Source organism: Musa acuminata, chromosome BXJ3-3, assembly GCF_036884655.1.
Source record: "Musa acuminata AAA Group cultivar baxijiao chromosome BXJ3-3, Cavendish_Baxijiao_AAA, whole genome shotgun sequence".
Lineage (NCBI taxonomy): Eukaryota > Viridiplantae > Streptophyta > Magnoliopsida > Zingiberales > Musaceae > Musa > Musa acuminata.
The window spans coordinates 29,762,481-29,785,289 of record NC_088351.1 but is presented as its reverse complement, the minus strand read 5'-3'; the positions used below and the strand labels follow the sequence as shown (position 1 = coordinate 29,785,289).

Here is a 22,809-nt window from a genome sequence, read left to right as displayed (position 1 = left end):
AAGTAGGAAATAATGTGACATTTATAGGCCCCGAATGATTTTAAAAATAGAGAAAAAAATATCTCATCCCCAGTTTCAAGGGTATTGGTGGTACTATTGCCTACTAGATTGACATTGGGTGATACCACCACCTAACACTTATAATACCATCGTCGGGTCTTCCGGAATAAGTATATTTCATACTTTTCCAGCTTAAGATAGTTCTACCGCTTGTTCTGGCGATGCCACTGCCTAACCTAACTTTTGAGTCATTGAATGAGCCTCTCAATGGGCCCAACTCAGCCCCAAATCAGGCTCAATTGAGTTAATAGGGTTACACCTAAAACTAACTCAATCTATGACATAACTATGATAATTAAGACCTAAACTACTTTGATCTAGACACAATTAATTACAAACTCGAATACTATATTGTCTTGCATGTCATTGGTGTTGGGAAATCTATGGGCGATATCACATGTGTAGTGAAAGAACAAAAAATAAAAATATTAAATTTCCCAAAAGGTGTTTATCGTTATGCGAAGATTGGTGTGTAAAATCCGTGAAACTGAAAATCACGCGTGAGATAGTTATGTTATCTAAGGAGATCATATATCCCTGAATCCCTGCGTATCAATAGGAGTTGATGAAGGAGGTCAAGCGTCCTCCTCTCTAGCGGTGATCCACACAACAGGGCTGCGACGATGCTCCTCAAATCTTCAAGCCTACTATCTGAGGAGGCGAAGGAGAGAGGAGAATAGGATATGGTTACTACTAAGAAGCCCCAGCCAATGGGCCTTTAGTTCTCTCCTATTTATAGAGGTACATAGTTAACCCTAATGGATCTTGCTCTATTGGGTACTAGATCTCCATCCAATTACCCAAGCATCTTAGATTAGTAGGTCTCTACCCAATAATCTTTTATTATATCTTATTGGATCTCATCCATGAGATCTAATAATTTAGGGGCTTATTGGATATCCAATAAGATAGGGGCTCTAGCGGATATTTCATATCTGAACTCTTTTTGGCTAGTTGTGAGTCATACCTATCAGAATTCTTTTTGGCTCAATAAATTATTATCTCCATAAAAATTCACTTGACTCATCGATTACGAACGTACTAGGCCACTACTCCGTAGTCCCTATACGATATAGGGAATTCAATCATTTGGACATATCTGTACTCAATTACTATGTACCTATAGCCTCTCATTCATCTAATATCATAGAGACCATATAGCGGGTATGGTGTTTTCAGGCTCATATGATTTCTCCTTGAGTCTCGCTCTAATCGGATTTTCCTAGAGAACTCTTTCTCTCTCAATCCGAATGACCTTGGCTAAGGATTTGTTTGAGCAAGAATACATGGGATATTTCTCTCATGATATCGAGAGTGGATGATCCTCTATCAACACTCAATAGCCCTCGTAAGGTTGGTTGTCTCTCCCAATAACTGGTTGTACTAGATTTGGAACTTCCAAATTTATAAGTTTGATATCAAAGAGTAGAGTACTTATACAGGACATCCTTGGTGTCTCAAGTATAATAACCAGATATACTACTATGACTACAAAATTATTGTATGATAATAAGGCATCATCAACCATCCAATATTCCATGAGTAGATCAATCATTGAACTCATTCTCCAATAAGCATCTGCATTGTATCCTTAGTGTCCTCACACGAGCAGCTATGAGACCAGCATCCTCTATCATATGGATGGGTATACATCATACTACTCTATCTGGTTATCTCGATGTCTGTGTTTAAAGGTGAATCAGTTTCATTACCATGATCTCATCACGATCCGATTCTCATTGCACAAATCCACGAACATCACAAAATATATGCATATATGCAATAAGCAATATAAAGTGATAAATATATCAAAATATAATAAGCAAAGAGAATGTGTATCATGTCCCACGTGTCATTACTCACGTGATTAGCTTGTATGACACTTATGACTAGCAATTGGTTCATTTGACGTTTCATTCAATTCTTCAGTGCATCATCCTCTCCTTCGATGTATTGCCCAATCCATCGATATGTTGACCTCCCACAACATCCGATCTTCTTGGCGCAATGTATGATCTTTCTGACCCGATGCCCAAACTCATTGCACGAAGTCCTTCCAGCACGTCAACCAGTCCTCTAGCACGACGTCCAATCTTCTGACATGATCCACTTTGACTCAATGTCTAAATCTTCCAACTTTAATCGAATTGCCTTTCTATGATCGAGTTAGTCATACATCACTCAAACGCTAATTAGATCATAAGTTCATCAATTGATTTCATTATCAAAATCTGAGATTCAACAATGTACATATCAAGAGTGTTAACTAACATAAGATTTTTCATATATTAGATTCACATAGTTGATAGGTCATCTATAATTGTAATAAAATATCTCTCGAAATAAGAAAAATAAAATAGTTCACATATGTTGGTACGAATAATATCAAAGAGTTCTTTTATTTTTTATGATATTTTTTTCTATGTGCTTAGTTTATTTTCCTTTAATATAATCTATGCAAACATCAACATCAATGAAACTTAAATATTTCAAAATATTATTCTTTACTAATCTTTTAATTTTTTCTTTGGAGATATATCCTAAACACTTATGCCACAAGATATTGCATTTTACATTATTGTAGGGTCATCAATATCTTTGCAAACTTAGGATTAAAATTAATTTTATATAAACTATCACATAAAATTCTTAAATCAACTTTTATTGAATCATAAAATATATTATATTCACCATCACTAAGAGAAGGATAATATCTTAACTCATAAATTTTAGATAAAGAAACTAAATTTTTAGAGATAGTAGGAACATAGCATGTACGATGCCTTAATCTTATTTTCTTGTTACTAGCTCATTAGTAAAAACAAAAACATTACGAGATCTTTCCTACATTAATATTAATTTTTCTTGAATATACGTATTAGTCAGGTTATTTAAGTCTTATTTATCCTTATTTATATTATAGTAAATTTTGAATGGGTCAAACTAAGAGAGAACAGAATTAAGAATAAATTGGATGGGAAAAGACTCATCAATATTCATACATGATATTTTAAATTTCATAACCTTCTCAACCATGTTACGGATATGATTTTGAATCCCTCGAGTGTTATCATATTAAGTCATAGTCATTTTTTTCATTAATATATCAATCGATGACTTATCAATATATTTAAACAAGTTTTTAATAGCCCTCAAATATTCATGTGCACTAATTGCATATGGTAATAAAATCTTAATGCTATTTGCAATTGTCATTCATATAAACACCAAACTAAGTATGTTGGATTTTTTAGAAGTATTCATTTTATTAATCTATTCCATAATACTTTTATCAATTAAGATTGTGAGCCTTTTAACAAACTAGGAGAAGATCTAATATACCTAGTGTGACTAATATATACTCTAAATATTATGAATAGTTTGACCCAGAGTATAAGAAAATTAGAAGCATAAGAATGCATGCAAAGTGGTCTACCGCAAGACAAAAATCTAAAACTATATTACCCGTATTTCACCTTTTGGGTGAAATATTAATATATCTAATATTCACTTAAAATTATTTATGGAGAATCAATATCATACTTATGGAATAATATTGTCACATTTAGGTATACAATCCTATACTACAAGGATATTCAAAATAGTATATCATATCCCATCACATAATTATTCGAAGTAGATTTTTTTTAAGATTATCTAAATCTCATATGTGCTATTATAAATATTATTTATAAGTTATTAGTCCAAGTCACTTTGATGACTATAAGATCAATACAATAATATAAAATATAATTTAAATTATCTTATAAATAATAAAATATTTATTGTAACTTACATTTCATAAGTCTACCGTCTTATGCGACTATGGCAACAACTAGTTAAATAAAACTTAGTTATATAAGTTACGAATAATATTCACTAATTTTTTATTAATCTAATTTATATATAAAAAAATAATTTAATCATGATAAAATAATAATTATAGTAATTATTGGTCATTAATTAGTATAAAAAGTTCATATGATAATCATAATCATAATAGAATATAAATTATAATTTTATTAAAAGATGATAATAAATTATTAACAAATAATTATTATTTCATAATTTTTAAATATATACATGTGAATAACTAACCAAATATCCAAAAATAATAATTTAAATTTAAATATCACAAATAATAAAAAATTACTAATGTTTTATAGGAGAAAAACATAAAATAAAATTAATAATTTATATTCTTTATTTTTTTATTTTCGTATGAAATACTAAATTAGACCGACCAATCTTATTTAATTAAGCTATCTAAAATAGGCTAATAGATTTGGGCTAAACATCAGTCCAATTAAATCAGTTAAAATTAAAATTGATCAAAGTAAAAAATTGATAAAAATTTGACTATCAATTTTTTACTTTTTCCAAATTCAATCTAAATACCGAATCTAAATCTAGTCTAACAATCAAAATGCATTCAAAATCAAGTTAGATAAACATTAAAGGATCTAACAAAACTGGGGCTCAATCAAAATCAAAGTTTGACTAAAAAGGTCAATATTTGAATCGGATCAATAACTAAGTGCAACAGGTTTTAAAATAAGGTAGATTGGGTAGGTTTTGACTGAAGTTGACTACATCTGGTCAACATTTTGATTTTGACCAATTAGGTCAAAATCGCATACAGCCCATCCCCGGTGACCCCTTACTTCTTCTTCTATGTTACGATGCTTGCAGCCACCATTTCATGGTCGACAATAATAGCATACCATACCATTGGGGTGCCTCATTGCATCGACAGTTATCGACATCGCTATCCAACGCCCAAACATGCGTGACCATCGGGTGCGGCTACCATAGCGATGCCTAAATGGGTTGCTACCCGCTTGCATCATCTGTCGTCGTTGCCACCCATATCCACATCAACCTTGTGACGTCCAGCGACTCCTTCGCTTGCTACACCACCAACAACAGCCCAGCAATGTTGTTGGTCCTATCATTGCCCATGGCAATAGCGTCGCTGCTTTTATTTGATTTTTAGAATACACTTTGCATTTCGATCCGTAGAATGCAGTAACATCAATTTCCAAAAAGAAGTAGACTCGTCTTTCTTATCTCTTAGTATCATTCATAGGATTACTATAAACAATCGAATAAAAATTAAATAAAGATGATAATAAATATATAATCTCATATATAGTCCCTATGAGATCATATCTATTTATATGTGAGAGATGTAAACGTCATCTCGTAAGAAATTTTATCATGAATAAATTTAATGTTTATTGATTGATAATCATAATTAGAATTTAATTAATATTATAAGATATCTTATCTAATTAAATAGATCACATAATCTAACTATATCTTATTCAATTAAAAAGGCCACATAGTATAATATTTTCCTCATCTCTTTCTCAATAAAGAAAAACAAATAAAGAGAAGAGAGAAAAAGTAGAAGAAAATGAATTTTCTCTGTTTAACGCATTGAGCCTATGATGGGGATGGGGCTGATGTTGAGATCAAGTGGAGACAAAACCAATTCGTTCTTTGGTGCCCAACATGCATGTTCTCAGGCTATAAACATTGCCAAGCCTAGAGAGAGAGAGAGAGAGAGAGAGAGAGGCAAACTCCAATAACTTTCCTCACTATTTTTCTTTCTTCCCATATTTCTTTCATTTTGTTTTTTTTTTCTTCTTTCATTTTGGTTTTAAGACTTTATTTCTGATCGTTTTGGATCATTTAATTGTTTTTGTTTGGCATTTCCTTTGTAGCAGGATTCATGTGTAGATGTTTGGGCCATTAAAAATCCAAAAGGGTTAATAACTCCTTAAAAAACTAAGATTTAGATCTTTTTGTGGTATTTGGAATAATCTCGATCCGTACTAATCAACTTATTATTATTATTATTGCTCGAAGTATTAGATTTTTATGACTCTTTATAATTGAATAAGATATATAATATAACTAATTGAATTCGATCGAAAGAAAATATGTAAACTTTAATTATTCAATATATAAATCTTATATGGGTGTTTTAGAGTTTGTATCTATTATTTATCTTTAAAGTTTTCCCAGTCTTCCAACCTCAACACAAATGAAAATAAGTTCAGTTGAAATCACTGGACTCGAACTTCATACATACATCTGCACATCAACCTCTCGTTAGGATCAGAGCTCACTAAGGGCTCAGTCTTTACTAATTCCGCAACATCACGTACTTCTGCTACTACGTCGTCGTCGTCGTCGTCGTCGTCTTCATCATTACGTAGGTAAGTGTTCGAGGCTTTTCGCTGTTCAGGTGGAGAGCCACATCTGCTGTGACTTCGCCCTCGGAGCAATTAAATCTGCTTCTCTTGTTGGCGTGTGTCTCTCTAAGCCGTACGATGAACGCATGCAGCAGTTGTTCTTCTTCCAAAGGAGCTTATGGGAGGACACCATTCATGGGATGGGACATCGAATGAGCAAAGTCGCTCTGCTGGACATCTATCTTCTTCGCTTTAACTTTTATTAGTTGTTATTGGGTTAATTACATATTATCTTATATAATTAGTTATTTTTAGTAGTTCGATTCAAAAGTTACGTTGAGATCCTTAAGTGACTTACGAAAGTAAAATATTTAATCTCATTACTCCAACAAAATATCTCTCTCTTTCTTGATTTTTAATCATATAAAATTATTATTTTTTAATCGGGATCTAAATGTTTCACTTTCGTAAATATAGGGATTCGAATGTAACTTTTAAAAGTGTGTACTATAATCATATGCTTATAATTCGATTCTTTGGCTGAGCCTTCAATATTTCATCCTATTTATTTTTTTATATATGAAATATTAGTCGCACGATGATGTATGTATCTTAATAACCTCAACCTAAGTGTTTATGTATGTAAATTATCTTTGAGAGTTTGAAACCTTAGGATATTAGTCTGATATTTATCTAGGGTTCGAAACATCACTTGAAATATTACACTTGACTCATCTTTGGAGATTCAAAATCTCATCCTACAAAACCAATAATTTTGTTATATCATCAGAAGATCAAAATCTATTTTTGTTTTGTGTTCATCCGATAAATATAATATTTAAATATTAGTGTACTTACTTAGGGTCGGAAACGTTACCTAAGATATTAATCTACTTAATTAGTAAAACATTTCATCAAATCTTTATAAGGTCCTGAGTTCAAGATAATTGGACAAAGCCTTACTAACCATGGCGTCATGGCGCTATCATCATCGTCCTCATCAATCCCACGCTCAGACAATGGACAAACGCACACAGGGCTGAGGAGGAGGCAATGGAAGCACCTCTGGCCCCACCGAGTCATCTATCAGTGCTTGCATGTGATTGCAAGGCGACAGCCGATGGCACTGGAAGAGACAACCGCAAGCCAACGAGACCTCTTTCCCCCTCTCATCGTCGCCATTAAAGGAGCTTGACATCGCCGTGGCTTGGCTGCTTCCATATCCCATGCTGTGGACTCCCAATCTCTTTCTCTACTCGGAAAAGTAGGACAGGGAAAGCTTGAAGAAGGGTGAAAAGGAGGCACGAGATGTGTTCAGACAATGATTTCATGAGGCAGCAGCATATATGTCATGAAGGCCACTTGCGATGCTGAGTGGTGGTTCTCTTTCCTGGCGATATGAACTCTTCTCCATCCAAAGCGGATACAAGTGTTGCTCAATGATGCCATGGTAGTATTTTATTAGTATAAGTCATAATAACCATCTCAATACATCATATTCTATCTACTATTTTGATCCTATTTTCTAAGGATATTTTACCTAAAAACCCTTGCTATTGGACTTTTAAGAGATGATGCCCCCCTAATGTGTTCCGTTTGTATCACTTTGACGAAATTATCCCTTCGCCACCACCCGGCCTCGACCAATGATACACCATCGCTCGTAACACGGTTACCTCATTCGTAACTTCCTATTTCCTCATAGCTTCCAACATCATTACTACTATCCCATCCTCCAACGACCCCTAACTATTGACACACGATTATCATGTCACCCTTTTTCATCATCGTCTCTATCCCCTCCTCGATCACCGACACACAATTCTCATGTCATCTTTTTTCCTCATCGTCTTTGTCCCACCCCCGACCACCCATGGCTTCCAACATCATTGCTACTATTCCGTCCTCCAATAACCCCTGACTACTGACACACGATTATCATATCACCATTTTTCATCATCGTCTTTGTCCGACTCCCACTGACACACGATTGTAATGTCATCTTTTTCCATCATCGTCTTTGTCCCACCCTCGACCACTAACACATGATTATCATATCACCATTTTTCATCATTGTCTCTGTCCCACCCTCGACCACTAACACACACGATTATCATGTCACTCATGCTTATAATGAATTGCTTACAATTTAATTTGATAAAACCATATTATTTAGGGGAATCAAAAGACGGATGGATAAAAGAGAGAGAGAGAGAGAGAGAGAGAGAGAGAGAGATCTGAAACATTGATGGAATATTACCTTTAAAAGTAGAGAGATTATTTCCGTGTGATTCACAGATGCCTTCAAAAGATGTCATCATGCAGCTGTGAGAGATTAACGGTTATGTTACTTTATGAAGCAGTAGTATGATGTTTAATACACTTTCGAAAAGGAAAATGATTCAGACTCCATGTGCGTGTAGCAGCAACAGCCACGTGCTCAAAGTTTCATGATACGGTACACAAGCTAGTTTAACTAGAAATTGAACCACCAGGGAATCGAAATTAGTCAATGGTAATTCATATAGCAAATCGGCATGTCTCATCTCCAGAGAATGTCACCAAATCCAACATAAATGACAACATGCATGGATCATAAGTGTTACCAGCAGTTTTCACCAGGAAAATATTCAGTTTCACTTCACTCCTTGTTCTTCATCTGCTTAAGACAACCAATCTGGTGTTCCCGCAACAAATTTCTCCTGCTAATGCCCTACGATATGAATGGGGCTGCAAGCCACAGATGCTCTTCGCCGGCCCCTACGATTCACCATTACATCACAGCAAACACAAAGGATATGGCTTCTATACAGGAATAGCTGGGGGTATTGATTCAGGCACACCGCTCCCACCATTGAGAACGGTAACATTCCCTTCGGTGTCGACATCTACAATGGCCGAGTCACCCTCCTTAATCTCCCCGGCCAGCATTTTCTCGGCCAAGCTGTCCTCCAACAGCCTCATTATGGCCCTTCTAAGGGGCCTAGCTCCGTAACTTGGGTTGTAACCTTCGTCCACCACCCTATCCTTAAACCTCTCTGTCACTTGAAGTTCTATATCCTTCACTTTTAGCCTGTCAAATACCTCTTTAAGCATTATATCAGCAATCTCCTTGACCTCCAGCTTTGTCAGCTGTCGGAAGACGATCATCTCATCCAACCTATTCAGGAACTCTGGCCGGAAGTACTGCTTCAGCTCCTCTGTGACAAGGCTCTTGATTCTGTTATAGCTGCTATCCTTCTCATCATAGTCGAGATCAAAACCAATCCTACGACCTCCCTTCTCGATCACACTGCTTCCAACGTTGGAGGTCATGATCAGGAGGGTGTTCTTAAAGTCTACTGTTCGCCCCTTGCTGTCTGTCAATCTCCCATCTTCCAAAATCTGGAGCATCATGTTGAAAACATCAGGGTGTGCTTTCTCTATCTCATCAAAGAGGACAACAGTATAAGGGCGACGACGAACTGCTTCAGTAAGCTGGCCGCCCTCGGTGTAACCAACATAACCAGGTGGTGAACCGATGAGTTTGGAAACAGTGTGCCTCTCCATAAACTCACTCATGTCAAGTCGGATCATGGCTTCCTCGGAGCCAAAATAATACGAAGCGAGTGCCTTTGCCAATTCTGATTTTCCAACACCGGTTGGACCAGAAAATATGAAGCTGGCAATTGGGCGGTTGGGATTCTTGAGACCAACACGAGCTCGACGAATGGCACGACTTATTGCTTTGACAGCCTCATCCTGGCCAATAACACGCTTGTGGAGAGTTTCTTCCATCTTGAGGAGTCGATCAGACTCATCACTTGAGACTTTTTCTACAGGTATTCCAGTCCATGAAGATACAATGTGTTGTATGTCTGCTTCGTTTACAACAGGGCCTGCATCACCAGCCTCGCTCTCTGCTTTGCTCCTCTCTTTGCCCTTGTCAATTAGGGCTGAAATCTGAGCCTTAAGCTCCATTTCCCGATCACGCAGCTCCCCTGCCTGTTTTAAAAAAAAGTTCAATTAAATAGCCATTTTAGTCTCACAAATCTAGGAAAAGCCAGAGGATGTACAAAAAAGATCGGAAAAACAACATTACGTTTTGGTTATCAATCAAGCTCCTAAGACACCATCCCAAAACAACAGAAGTGTAAAATATAACATCATTTAGAAGGTCATTGAACAATTACACTTCAATTTACAAGTAGTAATTCGTAGCACAGCCAAATCAAGATACTTGAGAGTCAGTTAATATATATGAATACCTTTTCAAAATCTTGGCCGCGGACTGCCTCGTTTTTCTCTTTTGTAATCTGCCTGAGTTCTTTGTCAAGTTCTCTGGCTTCCTCAGGAAGCTGTCAAGACACGTTTTAGTTAAACACGTATCACAAAACACAGTGTCAGACAATACAAGACCTTACCTGTGCATGGCGAAGCCTAACACGAGAACCAGCTTCATCGATCAAGTCAATTGCCTTATCAGGCAGGAAACGGTCACTACAAAAGAACAGAATGTATAAGAAATGTGTACAAGAATAACTTTTAACTGTTGCATTGTTGGTAGCATATGAAGCCCCAGAAAGCAGAGGGGTTTTGATCTTCTAGAAGAGTCTCTTTCTCATTAAATGAAGATGAATATATTTTACATATTAAAAAACTCAGCATAGGCAAAGTAACCATCAAGAATAAATATCAGCGTAGTAAAGAGAAAGGCATGACAACGATGACAGCCACTGGCATTGTTCCAGCGGCAACTTTGATGAACAACATGGCAGAGGCTCAAAACTTGATGGCAATGCTGTGTCATGACGATGATGTTTCACCGATACAGTCCTTATTTGATGGTCTTGGCAAGCCATGGCATTAAATGTCATTACTGCTGAAGCTCTGATTGGTGAAACTACCCACTAGAATTCTCTTAACAAGAAGATAGAATATAGTCCTCCCAATCTTCGTATAAAATTCCTCGAGGATGATCATTTTGAAGTATAACAACCCTGGTAGGAAGTTTACCCAGGAAAAAGATAAGCTTTTATCTTTTCCCATGCATAACTATACTAACAAATTGATTAACCATGGAAGTACTCATATTGACAAGATGAAAGATAATATTGCCTCAGAGATCACATCATATTAATCTCATAGGTGAAACTACACACTAGAATTCTCTTAACAAGAAAGAAGCTTTAGATAGTCTTCCCCATTCTCGTACAAAATTCCTTGGGTATGATATTTTAAAGTATAATAACCTTGGTAGGATGTTGACCCGGGAAAAAGATATGCTTGTATCTTTTCCCATGCATAACTATACTAACAAATTGATTAACCATGCAAGTACTCATATTGACAAGATGAAAGATAACATTGTCTCTCAGAGATCATATCATATTTATCTCATAGATTAGTGATAGACTAGTGAAATACCAGCATAGCTCACTCTAAAAAGACAAGGTTGCTCCCTTCCCATGCATAATCACCGGCAGACTCTTCATAGATGGCACCGTGCAGGGTAAGCCCCAACCCAGCTCAACTACAACCGACATTGATGCATATTGAAATCATTGCAACTGAGCATTTTTCAGTAAGCTAAAATTGGAGCTTATGTTTCACAAATACATTCTTCACTACAGTACATAATTCATCTCTTTACTCTTTAGAACCCATCATCCACTAAATTTCAGTTATGTTATCAAAATGTTCTTCGATGTAAAAGCATGTTTCTTTCCATGTCACCTATGATCTTCCCTGGTATTCTTGCATTTCAGTTATCAGAAGATGTTATGTATTTCAGGAGCATTTCCAAATGTGACAAATTGTTGTCTTCATTGTTTCTGCAATCAATTTCACAAAAACTTATGGAAATGGTTTGATGTAAATCAACAAATCAGAGAGTCAATTCAATCAACCCCAAAGCTGCCCTCTGACCACTAGAAAAGAAACAACTTTTTAGAAGAGAAGATGCTTCTCCACATTGTCCATCATGGAATCTTAGTCCTCCAACACAAGGGGAAAAAAGAACAATACTAGCAGACTTCGTTTTTTCAGCACTCATTCAGAACTGTCATCCATCACTTGGGTGCGGTGCTATTGTACCATTATAATCCATACATAGATTTTCAACCATGCCCCTGCTTGCTTTTAAATCAATCTAAGACCTATTACTATTTGGACACTCATATTCAACTGTTGCAATCCTTCATCAAATGTTCCTTATGTTTTTTCTTCAAATTGAAATACATTTTCATTACATTAAATGGCATGCATAATGCCAATATGTGGACTCGACCCTGAGACCTATCACTTTGTGCAACAATAGACTAACCAACCATGATGTCTCAACAGAGACAATGTTCCTGATCTTCACTGTACAACTTTACACTAGTAAACTACATGCCAATCGTAGCATAACAAGCACTCCATAGGAACCAGATGAACCTCACAACTGAAGAAAACAAATATTGAAACAGCACAAACTTAGTTTACGCCAGATCAACCTTGAATGCTGTACCACATGAAAAATGATAGAGCATGATGACTTGAGCAAACAATGGAAACATGTAATGCTGATGCTCTAATAAATATCTTGCATTCGTCAAGATATAAAGGCAAGACATTTTTTACATAATTTTGAATTCCTGTCATTTTTTCATTTTTTTTCTTTTCAAAATCTTATGCTTATTGGATTTTAATCTTCAATACTCCCAATTAGAACTTCCACCAATATAAGACCAAGAAGATTTAGCAAAAAAATAAAATAAAGGAATATGACAAAACTACTGGAGTAAAACTGAAGAAAAGACAAAAGTAGAGCACAGGTAACTGTACCCTAGGTCTTATTTCGAGAAAGAAAGGGAGAAGAAAGAAGAATAATAAGAGAATAAATTATAGAATATACTTTTGGTTATAACAAGTAGAGAATGCATGTTAGTTTTGGTAAGTAAAAGAATTAGATCGCAGACCTAATGTACTGATAGGACAACTGAGCAGCAGCAACTAAAGCCTCATCGGTGTAACGGAGTTTGTGGTGAATCTCATATCTTTCACGAAGCCCTCTAAGAATCTGTATTGTTTCATCCACTGTTGGTTCTGGGACTCTTACGGGTTGAAAACGTCTTTCCAAAGCAGGATCCTTCTCGATGTGTTTTCTGTACTCATCAAGTGTTGTTGCTCCAATACACTGAAACAAATTGCATGCATAGGAAGTTACCACCACAAATTACAACTATTTCGAGTTTTCAAGATAACACAAGACGATTTGTAGCAAACACAACCAATTCACAACACATGGAGATTAGATCGTGATTGATGAACAAAGATAAACCAAAATAAATTCATAAACTAAATACCTGCAATTCACCTCTTGCAAGAGCTGGTTTTAAGATATTGGCAGCATCTATTGCACCCTCTGCTGCTCCTGCTCCAATTAATGTGTGCACTTCATCAATGAAGAGTATTATTTCATCACTTTGTTTAATTTCCTCCATCAGCTTCTTTAACCTTTCTTCAAACTCTCCACGGTATTTAGTACCAGCAACAAGAAGCCCCATATCAAGGGTAATCACCTAGGTAGCAACATGTGAGTTATATAGCCTTAAATTTACAGAAGACAGAATCATGGAGAAAAAGGCTCAATAGTGGGAGAAGATCCATGTTGTTCTAAATTATAGAGGCAGGCGCTGCATAGCTTCTTCACTAACAATTATTATAAAAAAAAACAAAGAAAATGTTAGACTGGAGAGCAGAAAAAAAAATTGACAAGTTGATAAACAGAACAAAAAGAAAAATCATGACAGTGCTTATAAAAGGCATGCAAAGAGAGACAACATATAACCTGCTGATATAAACTAGATGCACAGGTGAATTCAAATAACAAATGTGATGAAGAAAGCTCATCAAACCTTCTTTCCTTCAATTGTTTCTGGAACATCCCCATTGGCGATACGTTGAGCAAGTCCTTCGGCGATGGCTGTCTTACCAACACCAGGTTCCCCAATAAGGCAGGGATTGTTCTTTGTACGCCTTCCCAAAATTTGTGTAACACGTTCAATCTGCGGCTGCCTGCCAACTACAGGATCTAGCTTCCCCTGTGTAGTAATTATATTTCTCAGATATGAGTTGTTTATAGGAACTAAACAGTGTGCTCCAGAGTGAAAGATAGGAATATATTACCTCCTCTGCCAACTTTGTCAGATTAGTTCCATACTCCTCAAGTGTGGGCATTTTGTTTCCACTGCTTCCTCCCCCTACCCCAGCACCAACAGCTTCAGTGCTTTCACCAACCATTCGAATAACCTACTCCATAATGAAGCTCAAAAGTCACATCATTGCTAAAATTCACTGCAATACATAACAAAGTCTATAAAAATATTTGCCTGAGTGCGTATGTTGCTTGGATCAGCTCCAAGACTCTCAAGCACACGAGCAGCTACACCTTCACCCTCACGTAGAAGCCCAAGAAGCAAGTGCTCAGATCCTATATAGTTATGACCTGAAAATTTGGAAAAAATTATCGCTGATCAAACTTAACACAAGAAGGAAAATAGGAAGACATGCAATCATGTAACTCATGCTTGTTGATTGTCCATCCATCAGTCATGTGCACTTTGTAGTCAAGTAACACTGACAAGATTCGGAAGGCATGAGAGCCATCAATCTTCACGAGACCAAAAGTGACCAGTAAGGGGATGTTGAATCGTGTGTAACCAGACTTCAGGGCTGCTAAATCTACAGATCACAATACTTCAATAGCTTTTAGCAAGCATAACAATGGGACAGGTCATGCTGTCCTTGTAAATGTTGGAATATCGAGATTCTCAGCATCTTTACACAAATACGGATAAGTACACAAGACAAAATCTGCTACATCACTAAAAGTTCATAATGTTGAGGACACTGTTTGGTGTTTAAATACAGACTCAACTCACCAATCTCCCAATCACTAGTGTAACTATGATAGCCAGTGCAAGTGAGCTCAATAGTGACATTTAGGAAATCTCACTAGCATAATATCAAAAAGTGGAATTGAATCACATCAAAAGTCCTGTTTGGTCCAATCTAAGTGCTTAGCTTCAGTTGGCTGTTTGGAATTCCATTGTCTCAGTTCCTATAGAGTAGCCCAAAAAGTTAAGCCCCTTTTTTTTTATTTTAATTGTGAGTTCGGATGGGAGGGGAAAGAGGAGTTCATGCGACAACAGCCTCTCAATTTATGTTGTCTTGTTGGCATTTTAAGCTACATTTTTTTAAATCAATAATATTTTGCAGCAAATATTCTACTTTTTGAAGTTACAACATGTTCAAAGTATGTGACAACAGAAGGGCTCCAAAATGCTGGTCAACACATGACTATGATATCCACGTGATGGGAAAACAGAAACAATTAGAATGTATAGAATAGATGTTAGCAAAATACCAAGTAGATGATCATTAGCATAACTCTTACAACAAAAGAAAGTTTCAATTTAAAAGAAGAAAGACCTAAAAAAGTTAGGTTTAGAACAAAACTCAATGGAGGAAGGTCTTAGTGAAGTACCAAGCTGACGGGCTTCCTCTAAAGAGAGTTCTAAAACACGCTTTGCACGTGGTGTAAAGGGTATCTCAACAGCAACAAATCCACTTCCCCTTCCAATAATCTTTTCCACTTCCACCCTAGCATCTTTGAGATTGATTCCCATTGATTTCAAAACTTTTGCAGCAATACCAGTCCCTTCGCCAATAAGGCCCAACAAAATCTGTTCTGTCCCAACAAAGTTGTGGCCTAGACGCCTTGCCTCTTCTTGAGCAAGCATGATAACTTTAATTGCCTTCTCTGTGAAGCGCTCGAACATAGCTTTAGGGACTCCTCTAGTGGCTTTCCCTCGTGGATTGGATATATATCTTGAAACCACTGAATGGAAATCCTGCTGGCATCTTGATGAGAAATCCAAATTGTCTGCTGCTCGCAAGCCTGCAAAGCTTTGCAGTCTTAAGGGATGCATCCGCATCGATCGGACCATTTTCGCACCCCTTTTAGCCTTTCCAGAGCCTCGAAGCTGACTTTGGCTCCTGGTCATGACAGCAGAAGGAAGAATTGCCGAATGGACCAAAGAATCAGCCATCTCTTCTTATAACAAAAGACAACCACACTTAGACACTTGCAACACCTGCAGGCAGCAACAAATTGTCAGGCATAAATATTGTTGTACCCCTGTCTCAGCAAATAAGATAAATGACGGCATAGTTGCTAAAGTGCTACAAGAGAAGTCAAGGTTAAGAATCAACAATGAAAAGCTTTAGAATAAAACAAAAAACACTTGACAACCTTGAACCAGTGTATCTGTGGTAACATGCCAATAGGAAAAATAATCTTGAGTCTAGAATAGATCACACCCGCTAGCAAGTTAAAGACCGATGGATGTATACAAAAATGAGACTCGATTAACATTCCAGTCTTCTCATCCACAAAGATACCTAGGAGTATTGAAATAGTATCTTGATATTTTACTTAGGGTCATATAGATATCATAAAGCACTTCTAAAGGCAAACTTTCCAGAAAAGCAGTAACGGATTAAGATAAAATGAATAAATCAGTTTTCACACTCGTCGATGAAAAGCTTGTAAGATATTACATCATTTGATTTATAACAAATACGAACCAGGAACACTGTTAGCCGTCTATTTCTAAGATAAATTAAGGTCCGGAATTAGAAAGGGGCGATTCTTTTCTTCCAGACATCTTAAAAATTATAATTTCTTTATCGAAAGTCTAGAGAAATCCATTCAGCTGTCCTAGAAGGATGTTGTCACTGAAAGGCTGCAATTTAACCCAAACAAAAGACCAAAAATGGTATCCACTTCACTGATTTCTGATTGATCTTGATATTGCGTTAGCACACCGCACCTAAACCTCCAAACTCGCAGTCCAACCAGAGATTTCAACTTACTAAATAAAATACACCATCCAAAAGGAAGATTTTCGCAGCAATGATGTGCACGGCAACGATTTCAGCTCCATATTATCGTCTCATGCGTTAATAGTAGTTAAAGGACCACAATCAAATGAAAATCTAGATCTCCAAGAACAGCCAAATCAGGAATACAAAGAGGTGGAATCGCAAAACAACAATCCAACAACCCTCGATGAGAAGAAGGATCCGTCACCTAGGGCTGCAAATGTTTCAGCCAAAACATCCAGATGAAGCCTACAAGAGACAAGCCGGTGGAAGAAAAATACCTCCGATTTGGAGCTGACAAGGAGCGACGATCTAACAGAGAGAGGAGGGGGAGCGGAGCTCTCTTCCGCAAGAAGAGATGAAATGGGAAACGAGGGCGGCGTGGGAAGGAAGAAAGATCTATCCATATCGCTTCGGAGCAATGGCTTTCTACCTGTTTAAACGTTACTCAAGTTTCTACCTGCTGGGAACCGAACGCAACAAATGGCCTCTGTAGTGAGCTCTCACGTCAGCATATCCAATCATCATGCGGGTAGACTTGAGGGTGTCTCTAAACATGCATATAGTTCCAAGAACGATACTATCCCCTCGGGCGCCCCGCCGGTTGCATCAAGAATCGTGTGGTTGTTGAATCTAACGGTTGAAAATTCCTATACGCATCTTCTTATGACCAGTAACAAGGAAACGCATCTTAAAGAGCGACATGGACGACGTTGGGACGCGTCGCGGCTTTTGAGATCAATCGCGTCCGAGTTCTGGAGCCGTCCGATATGAGGTCAGTTTCATCAAGCTTCGTGTACTACCAAAATCTAACGGCAGGAAGTCCGTTCGCATATATATATATATATATATATATAGGACGAAAACGTGAAACATATATATATATATATATATATATATATATATATATATATATATATATATATATATATATCCTTCTGACATGCATGTGGAACAAAAGGAAAATAGTCACAGGCGGTGGGTTGGCTGGTTAGGTTGAAAAACCGGCACATTTTCCACGTTTTAGAGATCGAGGAAGACGCCTTAAATTGCATGTGTTTCACGTTTTCGTCCTATGAGTACGTGTTTTCTATATAAAAATATTAATCTTCATTTACTATATTAAATGACATACAAAATATTATCACACAATTTAGCATTAATTCATTTGGATGGAAGAAGCACACATAAATATAAGATATCTAAAATAGTCAGATAACAAATACTATAAATTTGTTATAGAATATGCTTTGAAGAAATAATTTTCCTGGTAGAATTACTCTTATAAAATCAATGTGTTTTGCTACCCATTACATACTCAGATGATTGAGAAATTAATAAAAAAATTCTATGGCAAAAAGATTCTAAAACTAAAGGGATGAGCTAAGACTTGTATTAGTACTTTTAGAGTAATTTTATTTTATTTTTTGAAAAAATAAAAATCTCGAGTTGAGCCAATCCAATGTAGTCTTGCTACGCTCAAACCGACCCCAACCTGACCCAATCCGAACCTGGTTCAATCCCGTTCACTGGCCATTAGCATCAATGATTCGTGCTGCCTCTCCGATTCAATCTACACCGTCGAATATATATATATATATAATTAAAATCTACCACTAAGTTCTAATCGTCGCGATCTCCCGCGCCAAACGAACGCCGTCATCGGACGCCTTCGCACGTCGGTGGCGATGGACGCGGGTGGCGTCGGCGGCGCTGGCGACGGCTGCTTTGAGAAGATGGAGACGGAAGAGGAGAGGACCGAGCTTTTGAGGGATCGATTCCGCCTCTCCGTTATCTCTATTGCCGACGCCGAGTGTTTGTCCCTTTCTCCGCTGCATTTTCTTCTGTTCTCTTCTCATCGGTCTCCGTCTACCTATCTCATTACTCGTCATGATTGCGCAGCTAAGAAGCTCGGAATGCAGGTCGCGGAACCGGTGGTTGCGTGCATCGCTGACCTAGCTTTCAAATTTACGGGTGGACGCTAAAACCCTAACTTGATCCCTTATCTATCATAAGCGAAATATTACTCTGTGTCGTAATTACCTTTTTTAATTCGATTTATTTCACAATGTTTCTCTGAATTGGATTCAAATAGGATACAAATCCATAATCTCGTAGATGTATTCCGAGTTAGTATCAGACTAAAGCATAGTTCGTCCATTTTTGGTTTTGCAATATCAAATCCTGTGGTAACTTACTAGGTTTTACCATTTCGGTAATTTGAGTTCATGGGGTACGATTGATCTCAAAAAGTTCTGTTGAGCAGAAAAAAACAATGATTTCAGTTTGTTTTTCCAACAACTGTATCGTCTGTGATGAGTCCTTTTGTTCTATCTTCAATCCTGTTTTAGGGGTTCTTATATCCAAGTTTTCCTTTGAAAAGTTGGTAAATCTAGCATAGTTTACTGTTAAGAGGGATTATTTATATTGACTTCACAGTGGTACATTTCTTATATCCAAGTGAATTATGTCAGCAAAAGAAAATCACAGTAGCTGGGAGTTTGATCTGAAGAATTTGGGCTTTTTTACATATGATGATTAAGTGCTATAGCAAAGAAAAAAGTTCATAAACATCCCCGAAAAGTAGGTAGTTTTGGTTTACCCCTTAAAATGATAAAAATTGCTCCAGAAATGGGCATCTGGCTTTCATAAATTTTCAGATAACTCTGTTATTCTCAAACAAGAAATAAAAATGCCAAAAACACAACTCCATATATCAAGTTTGCATATATAATCATTCTTATAATACCTCATGACAAAGTTCATAAACATCCCTGACAACTAGGTAGTTTTGGTTTACCCCTTAAAATGATAAAAATTGTTCCAGAAATGGGCATCTGGCTTCCATAAATTTTCAGATGAATCTGTTATTTTCAAACAAGAAATAAAAATGCCAAAAACACAACTCCATATAACAAGTTGCATATATAATCATTTTTATAATACCTCGTTACAAATCTTGTGTACAGTCAAATGCGCATTTACAGTTCTGCCTTCACAAAAAAAATATTAAATAAAATGATTAACAGCAAAAAGTCATAGCATAGAATACTAATAGTATGGTCATGAGGATTTATTTTTCAACTTCTTTAGTGCATGACAAAATCTGACTTGATTGTTGTGCCAATATGTTCATGGTTCTTAGACAGTAGGGCCTGCTGTACTACAAATACACTTTGGATCTTTGATGAAGCATCGAGTTGGGCTTAGCCAAATGAAAGTTAATTGGCTTAGTCATGCATTCAAATCATGAGCCGTGGGGTGTCTCCCCTATTACAGAATTTTTCCTTCTCTTCTTCAGATAGTTAACTATAGGAGTTAAATGTCAAGCCATTCTATCTCTGTTCCTAGTTTTTACAAATCAGATGTGACATATCTCTCTTTTTTGGAGTAATTTGCACCTGCAAACTACCGGATTATATCCAATTAAGTAGGAAATAAACAACAGAATCAATCAAATAATCTTCATGAAGGTGCATAAGTTATGGAGGCATTGCATATTATTGTAGAAAAAAATTGGTTGCAACAAATTAATTAATATGATTACTTGTTTATTTCTGTAAATACAGAACAGTTGGCAAAAGATGTAGAGCTGTTTGCATATCATGCTGGTCGCAAATCTGTGAATGTGAAAGATGTTACACTATCAGGTAATTCTTTTAACATCATATTTGAGACCTTTTCTTCCAAGAAATTTTAGGAGTTCTTGTGGAGTACATGATCTGGATTTCTCATAGCAATCGGCTGTACCTTTTCTGGAATTCCTTTCTAATAAATTCTTCATGTTGTTTATGCAATGCTGTTTAACAAAAAATGACCAGCTGAACTGCATAAATATTTATTGACTTTGTAATGTTAATCGCATCAATTTTGCTCTCCGCAACTACTCTAATCGAATCTCACATGTTCAGCACATAGGAATGACCATTTGACAAGCTTGCTGAGGTCATTTTCTCAAGAATTGAGAGACAAAGAACCCAAGACCGAAAGGAAAAGGAAGAAATCCTCCGAAAAGGGTGAGACATCAGTACCCAGTTGATGGTTACAGTGGCAGAGATGGCGATGCCTACGTAGACATCAGTCGCTTAAAATGAACGGAACTGAGTTAAACACATTGTCTTGTTAGCAATATGGAGCCGAGAAACACACTTAATGTAAATTCCTGTGTCATCTGAAACTTGAGAGTCCATCCTGTTTATAACCCGAAAAATTATTGTTTCCTTTTCGATGAGTTTTAACTATTTGATTTGACTCTAATTCCAAAGTTGGATTCGATTGGGAAAAAAAAAAGAACACTTTTGGGGCATTCCGAGAATTGAACTCGGGACCTCTCGCACCCTAAGCGAGAATCATACCACTAGACCAAATGCCCTGTTATGTTATAAATCTGTTTTAGTATTATTTAATCTGAATAAATCAGTTTCTGTTACAACCCTTTGGATCATCAAAAGAAAAATGTGCACGAGTGAGATGAAAATATGCTTAAGATGAAAGATATATTAATATTCATAAATAGATTATAAGAGGGTACATTCATGTATCACAAGATAACTCAACACTATGATATATGTTGCTTATGACATTCAAGTATTTCATAAATTGATTTCTCATACAAATATCTTTTTTCTGAAATTAAGATTCATAATTTTGTATATATGTACTGTACAACTCAAACTAGTAGGTGTATAAAATGTTGCTACATTGGTACATACGAAAAAAAAATCTAAAATTAATAATTAAAAAACTATCTAGTATAAGATGTATTTCTTTTATGAGGAAAATATCAGGTAAACTTCGAACTAATAAGTATTGTCCCATTCATATAATATCATACTGGACAGAACCTTATCTAAAACAACTAAACTTACACGTTTGATTGTTTAAATTATACTTCAAAATTTTGTGAAGATCATTGAGTGTTTCATCAATGCATCAATATAGTGAGAAGATTGTGGGGAGTAGTAAGTACATCATGCAGGATGCCAAATCCTGGGAAGGAATCCAAATATTTCTCATGGAATTTTAATAGTCTTATTCACAATGGCATATCCATGAAATTACAAGAAAAGAGACATATAAAAAAAGTTTAAATCTTAGATTTTGACGATGAAACTAATTGATAGTGTTTATGATTTAATGTGTGTTTAAGTGATGCAGAACTAACTTCGACCAGAAAAGATAAATTGATTAAAGCAGAAAGAATCGAACGTTGGGCCAGAACAAACACGTCAGAAGATTGGACGTCAGACCGAATGATCAGTCAACGTGTCGGCAGAAGGCTTCGGTCTGTGAATTCGAGCATCAGGCCAAGAAGATCGGACATTGCGTCAAGAAAATTAGATGTTATGAGAAGACAACATGTTGATTGGGCAATACGTCGAAAATTCAAACGAAGCGCCGGAAGAACCAACGACATACCGGACAATATAGGATTCACTTGTAATCGATTATGTCTGGATCGAGTTAGTTTAGAGTCTAATTAAGTCAATTTAAAATATAATTAGACCAACTTTGGGTTGTGTTGGGTCAACTGGACCCAAACAGTGACCCAATAGGTGGAACCGTTATGGCATAGTCTCCGAGACTGTTGAGCGGTGGTATTGCCCAAACACAGTCTCCGAGAGACTATCAGGCA

General features: G+C 36.5%; 2 protein-coding genes and 1 non-coding gene across 3 annotated transcripts; 1 reads left to right on the top strand and 2 right to left on the bottom strand.

The window, feature by feature from the left end:
- Positions 1-8,768: 8,768 nt before the first annotated feature.
- LOC135634044 (chaperone protein ClpC1, chloroplastic-like) lies at positions 8,769-17,610 on the bottom strand. Its single transcript, XM_065144175.1, has 10 exons — positions 17,456-17,610; positions 15,775-16,384; positions 14,618-14,733; positions 14,415-14,537; positions 14,144-14,329; positions 13,592-13,807; positions 13,205-13,422; positions 10,667-10,742; positions 10,511-10,600; positions 8,769-10,247 (listed from the first exon to the last, which is right to left on the bottom strand). Exons 2-10 carry the CDS (start codon positions 16,337-16,339, stop codon positions 9,069-9,071), a joined length of 2,769 nt encoding a protein of 922 aa, XP_065000247.1. The 5' UTR covers positions 16,340-16,384; positions 17,456-17,610; the 3' UTR covers positions 8,769-9,068.
- A 1,213-nt stretch (positions 17,611-18,823) lies between these two features.
- On the top strand, positions 18,824-21,375 carry LOC135633191 (protein MHF1 homolog). The gene is made up of 4 exons (XM_065142368.1): positions 18,824-18,989; positions 19,077-19,148; positions 20,744-20,824; positions 21,086-21,375. The coding sequence occupies exons 1-4, from the start codon at positions 18,863-18,865 to the stop codon at positions 21,211-21,213; spliced, it is 408 nt and encodes a 135-aa protein (XP_064998440.1). The 5' UTR covers positions 18,824-18,862; the 3' UTR covers positions 21,214-21,375.
- Positions 21,376-21,474: 99 nt separating this feature from the next.
- On the bottom strand, positions 21,475-21,546 carry TRNAP-AGG (transfer RNA proline (anticodon AGG)). Its single transcript has one exon. It is a non-coding gene; the product is annotated as a tRNA-Pro (tRNA).
- Positions 21,547-22,809: the final 1,263 nt, after the last annotated feature.

Bases quoted from the DNA above. Each gene is read 5' to 3' on its own strand.
- LOC135634044 (XM_065144175.1), bottom strand. From the start codon at position 16,339: ATGGCTGATTCTTTGGTCCATTCGGCAATTCTTCCTTCTGCTGTCATG. The intron at 13,808-14,143 runs GTTTGATGAGCT...GTTGCTACCTAG, and splicing joins AAACAATTGAAGGAAAGAAG to GTGATTACCCTTGATATGGG. The intron at 10,743-13,204 runs GTCTGCGATCTA...GTTCTTTTGTAG, and splicing joins TTGTCCTATCAGTACATTAG to TGACCGTTTCCTGCCTGATA.
- LOC135633191 (XM_065142368.1), top strand. From the start codon at position 18,863: ATGGACGCGGGTGGCGTCGGCGGCGCTGGCGACGGCTGCTTTGAGAAG. The intron at 18,990-19,076 runs GTTTGTCCCTTT...ATGATTGCGCAG, and splicing joins CTCTATTGCCGACGCCGAGT to CTAAGAAGCTCGGAATGCAG. The intron at 19,149-20,743 runs GTGGACGCTAAA...CTGTAAATACAG, and splicing joins CCTAGCTTTCAAATTTACGG to AACAGTTGGCAAAAGATGTA.